This window comes from Zingiber officinale, chromosome 4A, assembly GCF_018446385.1.
Source record: "Zingiber officinale cultivar Zhangliang chromosome 4A, Zo_v1.1, whole genome shotgun sequence".
Lineage (NCBI taxonomy): Eukaryota > Viridiplantae > Streptophyta > Magnoliopsida > Zingiberales > Zingiberaceae > Zingiber > Zingiber officinale.
In genome coordinates, this window is record NC_055992.1 from 981,481 (window position 1) to 997,569 (window position 16,089).

At 45.8% G+C, this 16,089-nt stretch overlaps 1 protein-coding gene across 1 annotated transcript; it reads left to right on the plus strand.

Annotated features, from left to right (window-relative positions):
* Positions 1 to 4,423: 4,423 nt before the first annotated feature.
* Positions 4,424 to 5,165, plus strand: LOC121969174 (ethylene-responsive transcription factor RAP2-1-like). Its single transcript, XM_042519127.1, has one exon. It carries the CDS (start codon positions 4,473 to 4,475, stop codon positions 4,971 to 4,973), a length of 501 nt encoding a protein of 166 aa, XP_042375061.1. The 5' UTR covers positions 4,424 to 4,472; the 3' UTR covers positions 4,974 to 5,165.
* Positions 5,166 to 16,089: the final 10,924 nt, after the last annotated feature.

The following is a 16,089-nucleotide window of genomic DNA, read 5'->3' on the forward strand; positions in this document are numbered from 1 at the left end:
TGAATGTACAGAGGAATATTTGAATCAAACGTGACGTCAGATGCACAACACTTTAATTTTACTTAGTATCTACCTTTTAAGACGACTAATCTAAGACTTAATCCTAACAATTTACCACCACTAAATCTTCTCATTCTTGAATATTTTTTGAAGGTGAAAAGACCTCTTACTACACTTATTGTTACAAAGCAACACACAAACAAAATATAAAATAAATACACAACACAAATGAAAGCTATAACTTTACAAGTGAACTTTGTTTTAAATCATTATTTGTCGCTCTAGATTTGCCTCTTGTTAGTCTGGAAATGCAGTACTACCTTATCCTCAAACTATTAGGACATGTATGAGCTAGACACGAGTGGGGGGGGGGGGGGAAATAACTCGCTTCGTTTTTCAAATTTGATTTGCAACGGAAACTCGAAGCGAAGAATCTTCACAATGCTAACTCTTAGATTTTACTTGGTATCCACTTACTTGAGGTGACTAAGTCAAGGGTCAACTCTTCATACATAGTATGCACTATGAAAACATTTTTATTGGAAACAATATAGGGCCGGATAATCCTCGTACAAACTCAAGCATAAAAATACAACAAGAGAAACAAAAGCAAAGACAAATGAAATAAAAAATGACTTATAATAATGAAATATTGCTTAGCTTGTTTTATTGCTTGGGAATGTCTCTTGATAAGTTGGAAATGCAACAACACTTTTTCTTTAACCTCCCAAGAATTGGTGTATCGAAAACATCATGAAACCCCCTTTTCTAGGGTTTCTCTAGGGTTGAAAAATGACTCCCAATCGATTAGTCTTACTCCTAATCATTTGTCATATCAAATTGACCATTCAAAACCTACAGAAAAATTCTTTTTCGTACGTCTAATCAATTGGTGAGTCATACCAATCGATTACCAACTTCTAATTGATTAACCTAATCGATTCCAAAGTTTTTTGTTCTCTCACGAAGAACCTCCAATCAATTGATGAGACCTGAATCGATCGCCCCAATTGATTACACTGTCTTCTATGCTCGCGTAAAAACCAGTTAATCGATTGTTTTAATCAATTGACACATCTGAAGCCTAGTGTGCTTTGTGAAAAACCTCCTAATCTATTAGCCCAAATTGTCTAACCCTAAACTTTGAACCCGAGTTTAGGGCTTCTTTGCCTAACTCCGTGATTCGTTGAGACTTCTTGTTAGTTAGCGTCCGATCAATCTTGATCCGCCTGAGATTTTTCACCAAGTTTTCGGTGCTCCTTGACCCACTTGGACTTTTCCTTACCAACTTCCCGTTGGACTTCGATCACAAAATGTTTAGTCAATCTTTGACTTACTTGAACTTTCTCAAGAAGTATCCAGTCCTTCTTAACCTACTTAAATTTTTCTCTTGTCAATCTTCCCGTTGGACTTCCCTTGCCTAACCGTCAGTTATGATTAGTCACTCGATAGACTTTTCACTCATGCCTAACCTCTAGTTAAGACTTCCTTTGCCTAACCTCCAGTTAGAACTAGTCATTCAGTAGACTTCTCATCCTTGCCTAACGTCTAGTAAAGACTTCCGCTTGTCTAACCTCAATTAAAACTTTCCTTTGCCTAACATCCAATTAGGGTTTTCCTTTACCTAATCTCCAGTTAGGACTTTCCCAATCAAGTATCCGGTCTTCCCTTGACCTACTTGACTTTTCTCTCACAAATTGTCAAACATTGAAACTCAAGCTCAAGTCAATCCAAGCTTTGTCAACTTGGTCAATCTTAACTCGAGAACAATTGCACCAACACAAACCTTCAAGAACCGGTTGGAAAATTTTTCTCAAATGCCTCTTTTAAAGCCTTTTGGCCAGGGCTGATTTTGTCCTATTAGTAGACTGATCTTATCTATTAGTCGATTGTTATGGTCTTCGACATTGTTCTTGTTGTTGAATGACCTATGAATAGTCGACTGATTCATCTAGCAATCGACTGATAACAATTAGCCAAGTCTCACAATTGAATTGACCTACTTCTGTTCAACTCTTGATCAACATCAGTCGACTTATAACAACCATCAATCGATTAATGTTATCAGTCAAGTTGAACAATCAAATCGACTTGCTTCTGTTCGATTATGAATGACATCAATCGATTGATACCTATAATCAATCGCTGATATTGAGTTTTTAAACCCGAACATAACCCTTTTTTTCTTCTATTTGCTACAATAACCATAATAACCCGACTACTCGAACTTATTAGTCGATTGTGACTATAGAACACTATACTAAAATACTATTTATGGGTATTATAGCAGTATTGTAGCAATCCTAAATACTACTATAGCAATTATATTTTTTAGGTTTTGGGGGCTTTGCATCCATCAAACGATTGATATATCTTATTAATCTACCAATACTCTTATTTTAACCTTATCAAAGATATTTTCAACTTATCTTGTATCCAGTTGACCTTAACTTATCAAGAATTCCTTTGCTCGATATATATCCGATCAACTTTGACCTGCCAAAATTTCTCGTTGCCTAGCATCTAGTCAACCTTGATCTGTCAAAACTTCCTCGTTGTCTAACATTCAATCAATCTTGACCTACCAAGATTTCATCATTACCTGACATCCAGTCAACTTTAATTTGCCGAGACTTCACGCCTCATGTCAATTCTTTATTGGACTTCCAACTGTCAAGTGTTCGATTAATCGTAATCCACTTGGACTTTTCTCTTACTGACTATCTGTTGAATTTCCGATCATCAAGTATCCAATCAACCTTAAGCTACTTAACATCTCCCTCAACCAGCTAACATATTAATCAAATATCAAAACTTCAACTCAAATCAACTCGAGTTTATTCAACCTGATCAACTTTGACCAACAATCGATTATACCCACAATCATAAACCTCAACAAGACTCAATCATACTTCAATAATGCCAAGGAAACAAAGCACACAACTCTTTAATTCGTGGCATGATCGATGGCAAGCAAGGCTTTATCTTTGTGTCGATCAATTGCCATACGCTCGCCGGCTCGTCGCTTCCTCTTCTGATGTGCGGTTGGAAATCATCCAAATCCACCTCGCCAAAAGAGAGGCGAACGCAAGGACAGTGAAGGACCAGCATGTTCCTCACAGTTCCCCATTTCCTTGGCCATCTTTCTAGGGCAATTTAATTCTCTAATTCTTATTCGGAAAAAAAATACGAAAAGAAATAATAAACTCCTTTTCAATTTGCCAAAATCGTTGTAAAGTTAATCCACTTAATGACATAGAGGAGAGAGAATGAGAATCTCGCCCCCGACCGACCACTCGTGACTACAACTATGCAAATGTAACGGACTGCTGATTTATTATTCACCGTCCATTAGAATTAAAGCAAAGCCAGCTCCCCACCAGCTTACCACCCCATTAATTGAAACATTATTCTAATTACTTTTGGTTTTCTATAATAACTCTTCCCGTTCATGAATTTTCAGTTTTTTTTAGATTATTTACTTCCAAATTTGTAGTGTTGAATAAAGCAATTTGAACTAATTACTTGTCTTGGGATGTTAATTAGTTAACAAGTTGCGTACATGATCATGAATGCGATCTAACAGGTCGGAGACAAAAATAAAAAAAACGATAACGATGTGTCGGCGGCGGAGTGGTTCATACGTGGAATTGAATGAACCTCCCGTGAACCAGCTCCACCGGCCACGCCTCGCTGCTCTGCGTCGCCGCCGGATCGTCGAAACTTATGCGGCGGACGCGTCCAATTCGGCTGACGCGTGAAGCGACCCCGCGACGGCCGGGTTCCGTAGGCGAGGCGGAAACTTCGACGTCGGCGTCGGCGTCGGCGTCGGCGTCTGCGTCACGTGTCGCAGGCCGCTGCGGTGCGTGTCGGTGAGAGCGACGGGGATCGGAGTGACCCGGCCCGTTATGGCGTTATTCCTCACTTTCATTAAATGCCTTCTCCGTATGGCGTTAATAAGGCGGTCGCAGCGGCTGCCGACACCTGCGACCTGGCATTTGTTGGGCGGAGCCTTATCTGCTTATCCCATCGACGTCTTTGTTCCCACGCCGTCGTCCGCTTGCTGCGGTGATTTTGACATTTTGGTGACCTGGGCGAACTCGATGTCAACGGATGCGATCCGTGGCGAATAATGAACCAACCGGTCGGACCGATCGGCTCGGTAATCTGATTTGGGATTAAGTGAACGGGTGGTTATTGCTAATTGTCTACAGGTTGGCTCATCGTCGTTGTTAATTAGCATCGACTGACTGCGTGCCAGGATTAGTCGGCGTAGTGGGATTGATCGAATCGGGACCGTTGGATCCAGTAGAGCCCCGTTCTTTCGTTCCACTAGCTGAGTAGCTGTGCTGTTCCATTGCATCTGATCCAATCATCCGAACGTCTTCTCTGCTATTGAGTACTCTCAGGTCTCAACTATAAGTAGTAAGAGAGGCAGGAGGGAGAGAGGGAGGGAGAGAAGAGGGGAAGCGATGGAGGGGCGGTGCTGCTCCACGTCAGCCGGCGAGGAGCCCAGGAAGCCTCCGCCTTCGCTGGCCGTACGGAGATCGTCGGCGAGCAGCGTAGGAGCCGGCAGAGATAGGCCTTACAGGGGCGTCAGGATGAGGAAGTGGGGCAAGTGGGTGGCGGAGATCCGCGAGCCGAACAAGCGGTCGCGGATTTGGCTGGGTTCGTACTCCACCGCCGTCGCCGCCGCCCGTGCCTACGACACCGCCGTCTTCTACCTCCGCGGCCGCTCCGCCCGCCTCAACTTCCCCGACGAGATCCTCGCCGATTGCGCCGGCGAAGCCGGCGCTGACGGCGCATCTCTCTCGGCCGCTTCGATTCGGAAGAAGGCGACCGAAGTCGGCGCGAGGGTGGACGCCCTCCAGGCCGGACTCGTACCGCCACCGCCTCCCCCGCCCCCGCCGAGGCCGCCAAAGAACCCTGATCTGAACCAGGAGCCGAGCCCGGAGAGCTCCGATGTGGATTAATTAAGCGACTAAGGTAGCGCCACCCCTATATAGGTTCAAAAGGTTAGTCACTCTCTGCCACCTTCGGCCGGCCTCGCCGGCGTTGACGAAGAACAGAGCAAGAAAAGAGAAGCCTTGTAGCTTGTTAATTTCCCTAGCAAGCGTTTTCCCGTTTCTGTACCAAGTTTTTCCTGTTTGTTCCGCTTTGTCGTCCTTGTGTTTGTGGCTATGCTTGTGTGGTAAAGAAGTGAAGGAAGCTTTAAGGAAGAGGAAGAAGAAGAAGGTAAAGTTAGTTGGCCAAATTCAGAAGAGGAGAGGAGGTAGCAGATAGATAAGAAGTCGCTGCAAATGACGTGGGCGAGCAGAGACACAATGGAGTCGCCAGGCGTTTGCTGTAAAGCTCCGATGTGGATCGAACATGCCCAACACTTCAATTCAACCTTTGATGAGATCCTGATAGACCGACTGACTATTCTCCTTCCACTAGCGTCGACAGTGGGTGGGGTGGGGGGATGAAGTGAGATCAACATCAAGGGGGACCGGCCCCGCCATTGTCATTGCGTCGAACACTTTGCTGTGATCCCAAGAATGAGTCCCTTTCACCATTTTTCTCTCGCTCGCTCGCCGGCTTGTAACACTACGATGGATTGGACGAGTCTTTTTCTGGAATCTAATTAAGAAAAATGTGGCGTGTCTTTCTCGTGATTTAGTTATTAAGCAGGTCGGACTGGCTGAGGTGGGAAAGCAGGAGGATTGAGGAAGCAGAGAAGACAAGGGGATGGGTGGATTGGGGGCTGTCACCCACCGGTTTTGGCTCCACACTCACTTAGGCTCAAGCTGAGGATGAGGCTGAGGCGAGGCTAGTGCGAGGCAGGCCGATCGGTGTTGCTGTCGTGTACTTTGGATGCGTGATAATTAAGACACGTCCATATCCCTACTATTTTTCTCTTTTTTTCTAAAAAAAAAAACTGAGTTAATTGGCAGCGGTGGGCCTTGGAAGCTCCTAAATTAAATCAAGTAGGATTGGCAACTCATGTCAGTACCTTTGTTTTACCTTTAAATAAACTTGCCCACTTAAATTCACCATTTAATCCAATTTAAATGGGGCACGGTGGCCACCTTCAGGGCCCCTCCTTCCCGTTAGCTCTGCCGACCAACAGTGAAATGGGTGGCCGATGGGCCCACGACCAGCCATTAACTACTTGACCGAACTGACATGAAAATGGAACCGGCCGGTTTAACCACCGACCCCGAGATGCGAATCTAAGCATGTTCGAGTGGATAATTGTGAAGTGGCTTTGCGGTATCGCTACAGCTAGCCAACGGCTAGGATTTAGGGGTGGGGGTCCAACGACATGACAAGAACCTCAGCGCAGGGGTGGGCATGGGCAAGTGAACAAGGAGCGAGGCACTTGTTTTGCTTTTGGACGATATCCCATGTGTGAGTGTGACGTAGGGGACAGAAAACAGGAGGATTTGATTGTAAATGATTTGAAGTTTGAAAGTGCGTCCTGGTAGCTGATTGGCCAAAATGTGCTCCACATTTTTCATTCTGTGATCAATTTCTCAAAATGCACTCAATGCATAAATCATCGACACCCATGTTTTTAATATCAATAACGGTCTGAGGGAAATTGATTTGCTCCAATCACATATGACGTAATGGTGAAACATTTAGTTGGGGTTGTCACCAATGGTGAAACATTTAGAGAAACAAATAAAATATAAGAATATTGAGAAAGTTAATTCATCCTGTCTAAGAGTCAAGTCGAAGAATACTAGAAGGATGATGTTCACATTGATTGGATATAAACTGAAGATGATGTGGACCTCTGATAAGCTAAGTTTGTAACCACAAGTCGTTAGTACCGAGCCGGGGAGGGGTTCCTCGGCGATGATCCTCCGACGCTCAAGTCAGTCATCGGCGGCAAGTGAATGAAGAGAAGAGAAAAGAGCAGCAGCGTAACTGTAGTTACAGTAGGAGAGAACATACTTTCGTTGAAGTATGGAGGTCCTTATATACGGCTTCCGAGAGGCGTGTACACGCTTTCCAAGATATGCACGCTTCTTGGAGCATACCTGGAAAGAATGTGTCAGAAAAGCGTATCTGTTGCCATATCTTAACAACCCGAGCATATCCCTGACGTGACAGTGGAAGCTTCCACCGTACGATTCTCTGTCTGACCATGCCGCCTGTCGGCGACACTGGTCCCTGGAAGATATTCCCAACTGCTTATTTTGTCCGTTATTGGACCGAGCGGGAGAGCCGCTCGGCCAGTCTATCATCCGGGTGATATCATGGCCGGGCTGATCGTCCGCTCGGCCAATGGTCTGCTGTCCAGCTCCGTCCTATCGAGCGAGGGAGCCCTGCTTGCTTGGTCAGGGCTGCGCCCACTGTTTAATCGAGCGGGATGATCGGTCGGCCTTCATCCTTATATACTTGAGTCTTTTGAGTGTCGAAAGCTCGGTATTTGGCCGAGCTGTCGAAGTGTCGGATCGACTACTTTTCATGCCGATCGGGAAGGTGGTTAGCTCCGATCGGACGAGTGCCCAGGATGTTGACCACTTTGACTATGACCCTCCACGTGGCGATGACCTTCTATAAGGCGGGCTTCATCCTTACCACCGGATCACGTGTCTCCTCTCAAGTCTAGTCAACGGAGATTGTAAGTCCAGCTGACTGGATAAGTAGTCTAGTGGCCGTTTGGCCGATCGGCCAAGGGCTGGTTGCGTCCCGATCGGCCCACGTAGGGCTGATCTCCAAGACCGTTCGGCACCCTGAGAATTTACACTTGGGAAATTTCTCCTTCGGCATCTTCAGATGGGCGCGACTCGAGCGGTCAATGCTGACATCGCCCAAATCTCCTCGGAATTCGTGTAAATCCCTCCATTAAGACCTTCTTGTAAGCGGACGCCACGTGGCGTCGCCGCCGTCACCGCACGACTGAAACGACAGAGGCGATGTGACGTTCGACGGTTCAAATTCAATGACCGGATCTGTACTTTGGATTATGTGCTCTAGATCGGACGGCTCCGGTCGAATGACTTGGATATGAATCGAGAAAATGCTATTATCTGACCGGTGAGACACTGAGCTTCCTTTAAATTTCTTAGAGGCGGATGTCTTACAATGCCTTTACTTTGTTGGGGTTCGCCTCAATACCTCGCTCGGTGACTATGTAACCCAAGAAACGTCCGCTCCTTGCGCCGAACAGACACTTGTTCGGATTTAGCTTGATTCCGTACGTCCTAAGTGTCTGACAGGTCTCCGTGATATCTGCACAGAAGTCAGCCACTTTGAGGGATTTGATCAGTATGTCATTGACGTATACCTCCATATTGCGGTCGATCTGCCGCCGGAAAACCTTGTTCATCAGCCTCTAGTAGGTGGCTCCGGCGTTCTTCAGTTCGAACGACGTCATGTTGTAACAGTAGGCTCCATCAGCCATAATAAAGCTAATCTTCTCCTGATCCTCCTTGGCGAGCAACACTTTGTGGTACTCCTGATACGCGTCCAGCATGCATATCAGCTCGCACTCGGCAGTGGAGTCTACCATCTGATCGATCCGGGGCAAGGGATAGAAGTCTTTCGGGCACGCTTTGTTTAAGTCCCGAAAGTCAATGCAGAGCCGTCATCTGTTGCCTGGCTTGGAGATGAGCACCATGTTCGCGAGTCAGCTCGGGAACTGAACCTCCCGTATGTGGCCGGCCTCCAGGAGCTTCTCGACTTCCGCCCGGATGATCAAGTTCTGCTCAGTACTGAAGTCTCTTTTTTCTGCTTTATTGACCTAGCATCTGGTGACTGGTCGAATGTGGAGTTCATGTTACACGACGCTCAGAGAGATGCAAGGCAGCTCGTACGTTGACCATAAAAAAACGTCATGATTCTACTGGAGGCAGTTGATCAGTTTGGCTTTTTGCTCGGCCCCCAGGTCAGACGCTATGAAGGTCGTCGCCTCTGCTAGGCCAGGATGTATCTGCACTTCTTCCTTTTTCTCATAAACCAGACTAGGAGGTTTTTTGGTTATGGCGTGTACCTCTAGCCGGGGCGTCTTCCGAGCAGACTTGGCTTCTGTCTTGACCATCTCCACGTAGCAGCGTCAAGCAGCCAGCTGATTCCCTTTGACTTCCCTGACCTGATCTTCGATTGGGAACTTGATCTTTTGACAATAGGTTGACACTACTGCTCAAAATTCATTGAGGGTCGGTCGACCCGGAATGACGTTGTAGGTGGAGGGAGTGTCCACTATGATGAAGTTGGTAGTCCGCGCCCTCTGGAGTGGCTCCTCTCCAAGTGATGTGGCCAACCTTATTTGGTCGATTAGCTGAACCTCATTGCCGGTGAACCCGTACAGAGGGTCATCATCGGTAGCAACTCGGCACGGTTGATCTAGAGCTGATTGAACGCCTTCTTGAAAATGATGTTGAATGAGCTCCCTGTGTCAATGAATATGCGGTGAATAGTATAGTTGACAATTACCGCTCGGATAATGAGGGCATCTTCGTGCGACACTTTAATTCTTTCGAGATCCCTGGGGCCGAAGCTGATCTCGGGTCCGCTCATCCTCTCTTGATTGCAGCCTACGGTGTGGATCTCCAACCTCTGAGCATATGATTTTCGGGCTCAGTTGGAGTCTCCGCTGGTCGGTCCACCAGCTATGATGTTGATCTCCCCTCGGGCGGCATTGCTTCTGTTCTCCTCCTCTCGAACGGATGGTCTGCCTCGTTCATGTGAGGCTCGGAGATGGTTGTCACTCCTTGGCTGATGATGGTGCTGCCGCTCGGGTGATCGCGTGGTCTCCTCCCTCCGTCCGGTGCTCTGACGCCTATGTCACCGATTGAGGGAAGGCGATCGGCGGTGATAACTTCTAGGGGTTGTTTGAGCGATCAAGGGAAATCTGCGACAATCGCGGGTGTTGTGGGTTGTCGACTAATGGAAAACATAGAACATAGGAGTCCATACCTTTCCCTTTGGCTTTGACCGCTCGGAGGCCACGTGTTGGGCGGCGTGTGGCCTTGCTTCCTGATGTGGTCGCGCTCCTTCGGCTTGGGGCTCTCTTGGCGGCTGGTGGCTGGTCGACGACCTTCGCTCGGCCGACAACCTTCGCTCGGCCAACGCCGATGGTTTTGATGGCGCTTCCTTCCTTCTGGCCGCCTAGGCTTCCTCCACATTTATGTATTCATTGGCCTTCTTCAACATATGGTCGTAGTCTCGGGACGACTTCCTGACGAGCGATCGGAAGAAGTCCCCGTCCACGAGCCCTTGCGTGAACGCGTTCATCATGGTATCGGACGAGATCGAGCAAATATCCATCGCTACCTGGTTGAATTGCTTGATGTAGGCTCGGAGAGTCTCTCTTGGCCCTTGCTTCATGGAGAATAGACTGACGCTTGTCTTCTGATAGCGCTTGCTGCTCGCGAAGTGGTGGAGGAAAGCTGCTCAGAAGTCCTTAAAACTTTGGATCGACCTGTCCGACAACTTTCGAAACCAGTGTTGTGCCAAGCCGAATAATGTAGTGAGGAAGACTCGATATTTAACTCCATCTGTGTCTTGATGAAGAGTAGCGACATTGTCGAACTTACCAAGATGGTCGTTTGGGTTGGTTGATCTGTTATATTCTCCAATCGCCAGAGGAGCGTAATGCCTCGGCAGCGGATCTTACAGTATCGCCTCAGAGAGTTGGCGGTTGATCCGCTCGGGAGATAAATCAGCTTTCGGCGCTTTGCCTTTCCTCGTGTCCTGAATGGCCGCTTTATCTGACAAAGAACCTCGCTCTTGGTTTGCTTGAAGCAATCTCGGAGGGCGTCTGGAACAAAGCCCAGTGGAATGGTATCGGGGCGGGCGGCACCTCCCCTTGCGTGTCGATCAGCCCTTTATTCTGTCCCCAAATGGACAGCTGTTCCGGCCGATTTTCCTACGCCGCTCGGCCTCCCGAGGCTAACGTCGCCTGTTGTGCCAGCTGATCGACCAATGCTCTTTGCTACTGCTGCTCGACTATTTTTGCTGCTCGTACTTGTATGAGCGTGTCGAGCTCCTCTTGAGTGAGCATCATGGTGTGAAGTCGCCCAGCTTCTTTCATCTTCTCGACTCGAATGCAGGTGCATTCCCACAGACGGTGCCAAATTTGATCATGTTCGAGAGTTGAGTCGAAGGACGTTGGGGGGATGACGCTCACGTTGACTGGATGTAGACCGAAGATGACATGGACCTCCGACGAGCTAAGCCTGCAATCACAAGTTGTTAGTGTCGAGCCGGGGAGGGGTTCCCCGACGATGACCCTCCGACACTCAAGTCAGTCACCGACAACAAGTGAATGAAGAGAAGAGAAACGAGAGTAGCGTAACTGTAGCTACAGTAGGAGAGAGCATACCTTCGTCGAAGTCTGGGGGTCCTTATATATGGCTCCCGAGAGGCACGTGCACGCTTTCCAAGTAGTGCACGTTTCTCGGAGCATACCTGGAAAGGATGTGTCAGAAAAGTATGTCTGACGTCATATCTTAACAACCCGAGTATATCCCTAACGTGACAGTGAAAGCTTCTACCGTACGATTCTCTGTCTGACCATGCCGCCTGCCGGCGACACTGTTCCCTAGGAAGATATTCCCAACTGCTCCTTTTGTTTGTTATTGGGTCGAGCGGGAGAGCCGCTCGGCCAGTCTATCGTCCAGGTGATACCATGGCCGGGATGATCGTTCGCTCGGCCAATGGTCTGCTGTCCGGCTCCGTCCTATCGAGCGAGGGGAGCCCTGCCTGCTTGGTTGGGGTTGCGTCCATCGTTTAACCGAGCGGGACGACCGGTCGACCTTCATCCTTATATACTTGAGCCTTTTGAGCGTCGGAAGCTCGGTATTTGCCTGAGTTGTCGAAGTGTCGGATCGGCTACTCTTCATACCGACCGGGAAGGTGATTCGTCCTGATCGGACGAGTGCCCAGGACGTTGACCACTTTGACTATGACCCTCCACATGACGATGACCTTCTATAAGGCGGGCCCCATCATTAGCACCGGATCATTAATATCTAATTATACAAAAGTAATTCTTCCAATTTATCCCATAAGTGAATTAGAGAGAAGGTGGTTTATCTTCAGAATTAATTAAGGGGGTGTTTGGTTAATGAGTTTGAGAATGAGAGAGTGAAATAATAGAAAAAGATAGTGTTTGATTGTGGGTTTGAGAATGACAATTTGAGAATGATTTCTAAATTTATAGGAATCAATCAACTTATATAACTAGGTGAGTTTTATTTCTATTCTCATTTTTATTCCATCTTACTATTAAATTTATATTCATAATCATTCTGATCATTCAATTAAACGCCACCTAAAATTTATAGATCTAGATTATTTAAAACAATAAGATTTTTGTTTTTGTCAAAGCATTTTAATGGTTAATGTTGACCATTTGGATAAATAAATGTAGTGAATATTGATACTAAGATGGGGCCATATGTAATTTTTTTTTTATTTCTGTAACTTTAATATTATGATCCAAACCGTAGATTTAAAGACTATATCCTAAATTTTAAATTATATATATAAAAAATATTGTAATTTTTATGTTTACTAAAAAAACATAAAAATAAAAATATGGTGCTCACAAGGTGAGCACCGCAGGATAAATTGGTAACATTCTTGTAAATCTAATATATAGAAAAATGTTTTTAATAAATGCATATGTTAAAGGTTCTGTTTGACATAATTTAATTTAAATTATTTTTAGTTCGTAGAACTCAATTGTTTTTTTTACAAATTTAATTGTACTTTTATTTATTCAAAATTATTAATGCAATCATTCCATATATATGAAAATTTTCAATGATGGACAATTACTTAAGTTTACGTTAATATGTTAGATCTAACTTGAATTATAAATTTGAAGAATAAAAGAAGTCCAAGAAGATCAAGAATTAGATTCTGGACAAGAAGAAGTCCAAGAAGGTCGGAGATGAGATTCTTGGAAAGATTAAGTCATTGCAGGTCGGAAGATCTGTGTAAGGTAAGACTGTTAGGATCTTTCGTATGGCTAGAGAGGGGGGTGTGAATAGCCGACCCCAAACTTTCGCGTTTCTTCCTACGATTAGGTTAGTTGCAGCGGAAATACAAAGAAGAAACTAAGGATAAGAAAGCAAACCTCAAACGCAAGGATGTAACGAGGTTCGGAGATTAGGGCTCCTACTCCTCGGCGTGTCCGTAAGGTGGACGAGTCCAGTCAATCCGTCGGTGGATGAGTCCCCGGAGAACCGGCTAATACAATATACTCCTTGTGGGTGGAGAAACCTCGCCACAAACGTTTGCAACAGCAAACAAAGAGTACAAGAACAAAGAGTAAGCAAGAAATACAATAAGAATACACAAGCACTCTACCAATCTTGCTTTCTCGTCGACTGGAGTCCGGATGAAGCAGCAGCTTCAAAAACTCTAACAGCAGCAGCTGTTCCAGTCGGGGAAGCTCACGCGAAGCTTTGGACGAGCTCAACAAAACTCAAGCACAGCAGCACTTAGCAACAGGAAGGAGGAAGAAGAGTTTAGGCTCGCAGCAGCAGCCCTCCTTTTATACCGCGAAGAAAGCGAATTTGCAACACACCTTTAATTCTAGCCGGTTTGTCCCGAACTCACTTTCCTTCTCCTATTTCCGGACGATCAGCTTCCTTTGCTCTTGCAGCGGCCAACAGATTAGTTGTTGTCCTCTTCGAGTAATAACAGGTCCAGCATCGATCCCGAGCGGTCTCCTCGCAATTTCTCATCTCTCCTCTATTTCGTCTCCGGACCCACTTAGATAAATCAATCGATCTCTTCTCGTCCCTCTTCCCTATTTTCAGTGCCCTTTTCCAGCCGTAGGAGCCTCTCCTCGTAATCGATTAACACAAACAATAAAATTCAAATGAGTTAATCAGAAAACAAAATCCCAAGTTAAAAGAAAAAACCTTAATTGGTACTTCATCCCTAGCATCTGGTCACCCCTTGACCTGCTAGAATTCCCCGCCAAGTGTCCGGTCAATCCCTTTGACCTACTTGGACTTTCCTCAACACCAGATGTCCGATCATCCCTGATCCATCTGGATTTTCCCTTGCCTGGCTTCACTCACCAGGACTTTCACCTGGCTTCACTCACCAGGATTTCCACACTGCCTAACATCCCAGTTAGGACTTTCTCACTGCCTGGCTTCACTCACCAGGACTTTCCCACTGCCTGGCTTCACTCACCAGGACTTTCCACACTGCCTAACATCCCAGTTAGGACTTTCCCATTCACCTAGCTTCACTCACTAGGATTTTCACCTGGCTTCACTCACCAGGATTTTCCACACTGCCTAACATCCCAGTTAGGACTTTCCCACTGCCTGGCTTCACTCACCAGGACTTTCCAATCTGCCTAACATCCCAGTTAGGACTTTCCCATTCACCTAGCTTCACTCACTAGGATTTTCACCTGGCTTCACTCACCAGGATTTTCCCGAATGCCTGGCTTCACTCACCAGGACTTTCACCTTCACCTAGCTTCACTCACTAGGATTTTTCCCCGTGCCAAACTCCCTGTTTGGACTTTCCCCGTGCCAAGTCTCCATACTTGGACTTTTCGCGTGCCAAGCTCCCTGCTTGGACTTTTCCGTGCCAAGTCTCCATACTTGGACTTTTCCAGTGCCAAGCTCCCTGCTTGGACTTTTCCGTGCCAAGTCTCCATACTTGGACTTTTCCCGAATCCGGTCAACCAGGTCAACCTTGACCTACGGTTGCACCAATAATCTCCCAAACATCTATTCTTGTCCCATATCAAGAATAGAACTCTCTCACGAGTGTCAATCATCAACATGCAACTCAACTAGGTCAACCTTGACCTAAGGTTGCACCGACAATCTTCCCAAGTCAAACATCAAAATACAACTCGAGTCACGTCAACTCGAGTCGGGTCAACCAGGTCAACCTTGACCTAAGGTTGCACCAACAATCTCCCCCTTTTTGATGTTTGACAAAACCATAATCAAGTTAGGTTAACCCGATAACCTAACTTAGGTTTTCAATCATCTTTCAATGTCCAATGTTCTTTCCTTGAACATTCTCTGGACATTCTCCCCTTAGGTTAACCCGATAACCTAACTTGGGTTCTCCAATAATTCTCCCCCTTTTTGACATACATCAAAAAGAATTCCAATGTTCTTCCTTGAACATTCTCTGGACATTCTCCCCTTAGGTTAACCCGATAACCTAACTTGGGTTCTCCAATAATTCTCCCCCTTTTTGACATACATCAAAAAGAATTCCAATGTTCTTCCTTGAACATTCCTTGACATTCTTTCCCTAGCTTAGGTTAACCCGATAACCTAACTTGGGTTCTCCAATAATTCTCCAATGAACACTCTCCCCTTTTTGACACACATCAAAAAGAAAAAGGAGAGTATCAAGGTCAAGAATTTCTTCCTAATGAAAGTCCCATACCTTTCATTGAAACTCTTAATTTCCCCCTTTATACTAAACTCAACAATCAATTTAGTGATAATCCCATATCACTAATCCTCAAAAGTCTTAAGGAGTACAAACTCCCCCAAAAGGTCAACTCCCCCTTGACCATTGCACCAACAATGTCTGTGTGAGTTCCAAACCTTTAGAAATTCATAAAACCCAACTTCTAGCTGAACTTTCAGACAACAGACTGAAATCAGCATTGGCACGTCGGTCCCGGACCGATCGAACCCCATGGATCGGTCCCCGGACCGATCAGCGGTCATTCACCGATCCAGCGGCTGCCGGATCGGTCCGCAGACCGATCCATGCTTCATCGATCGCACTGGATCGTCACTAATCGGTCGGTCCCCGGACCGATCCGACCTCTCTGTATTTGAAATTTCCTTCCCGAAATTCAGAAACTCCTAGAAAATTCCAGAAAATTCAAAAATGTGAAATTTGAGGATACATTCCTCATAACATATACTACCATGGAAAAATAGTTTTCTATGAAAGTAGTTTCCATTTTTCAATCTTGATACAAAGTTCAAAAACTTTGAAAAAGTTCAAGTTTAACTCAACTTTGTATCACAATGTTCAATGATGAATGCTATCACTAGGAAAGCTTCATCAAGGTTTTTAAATTCATTTTTAAATTGTTTTAAAACCATTTGAATTTAGGACCATAATCTTAGG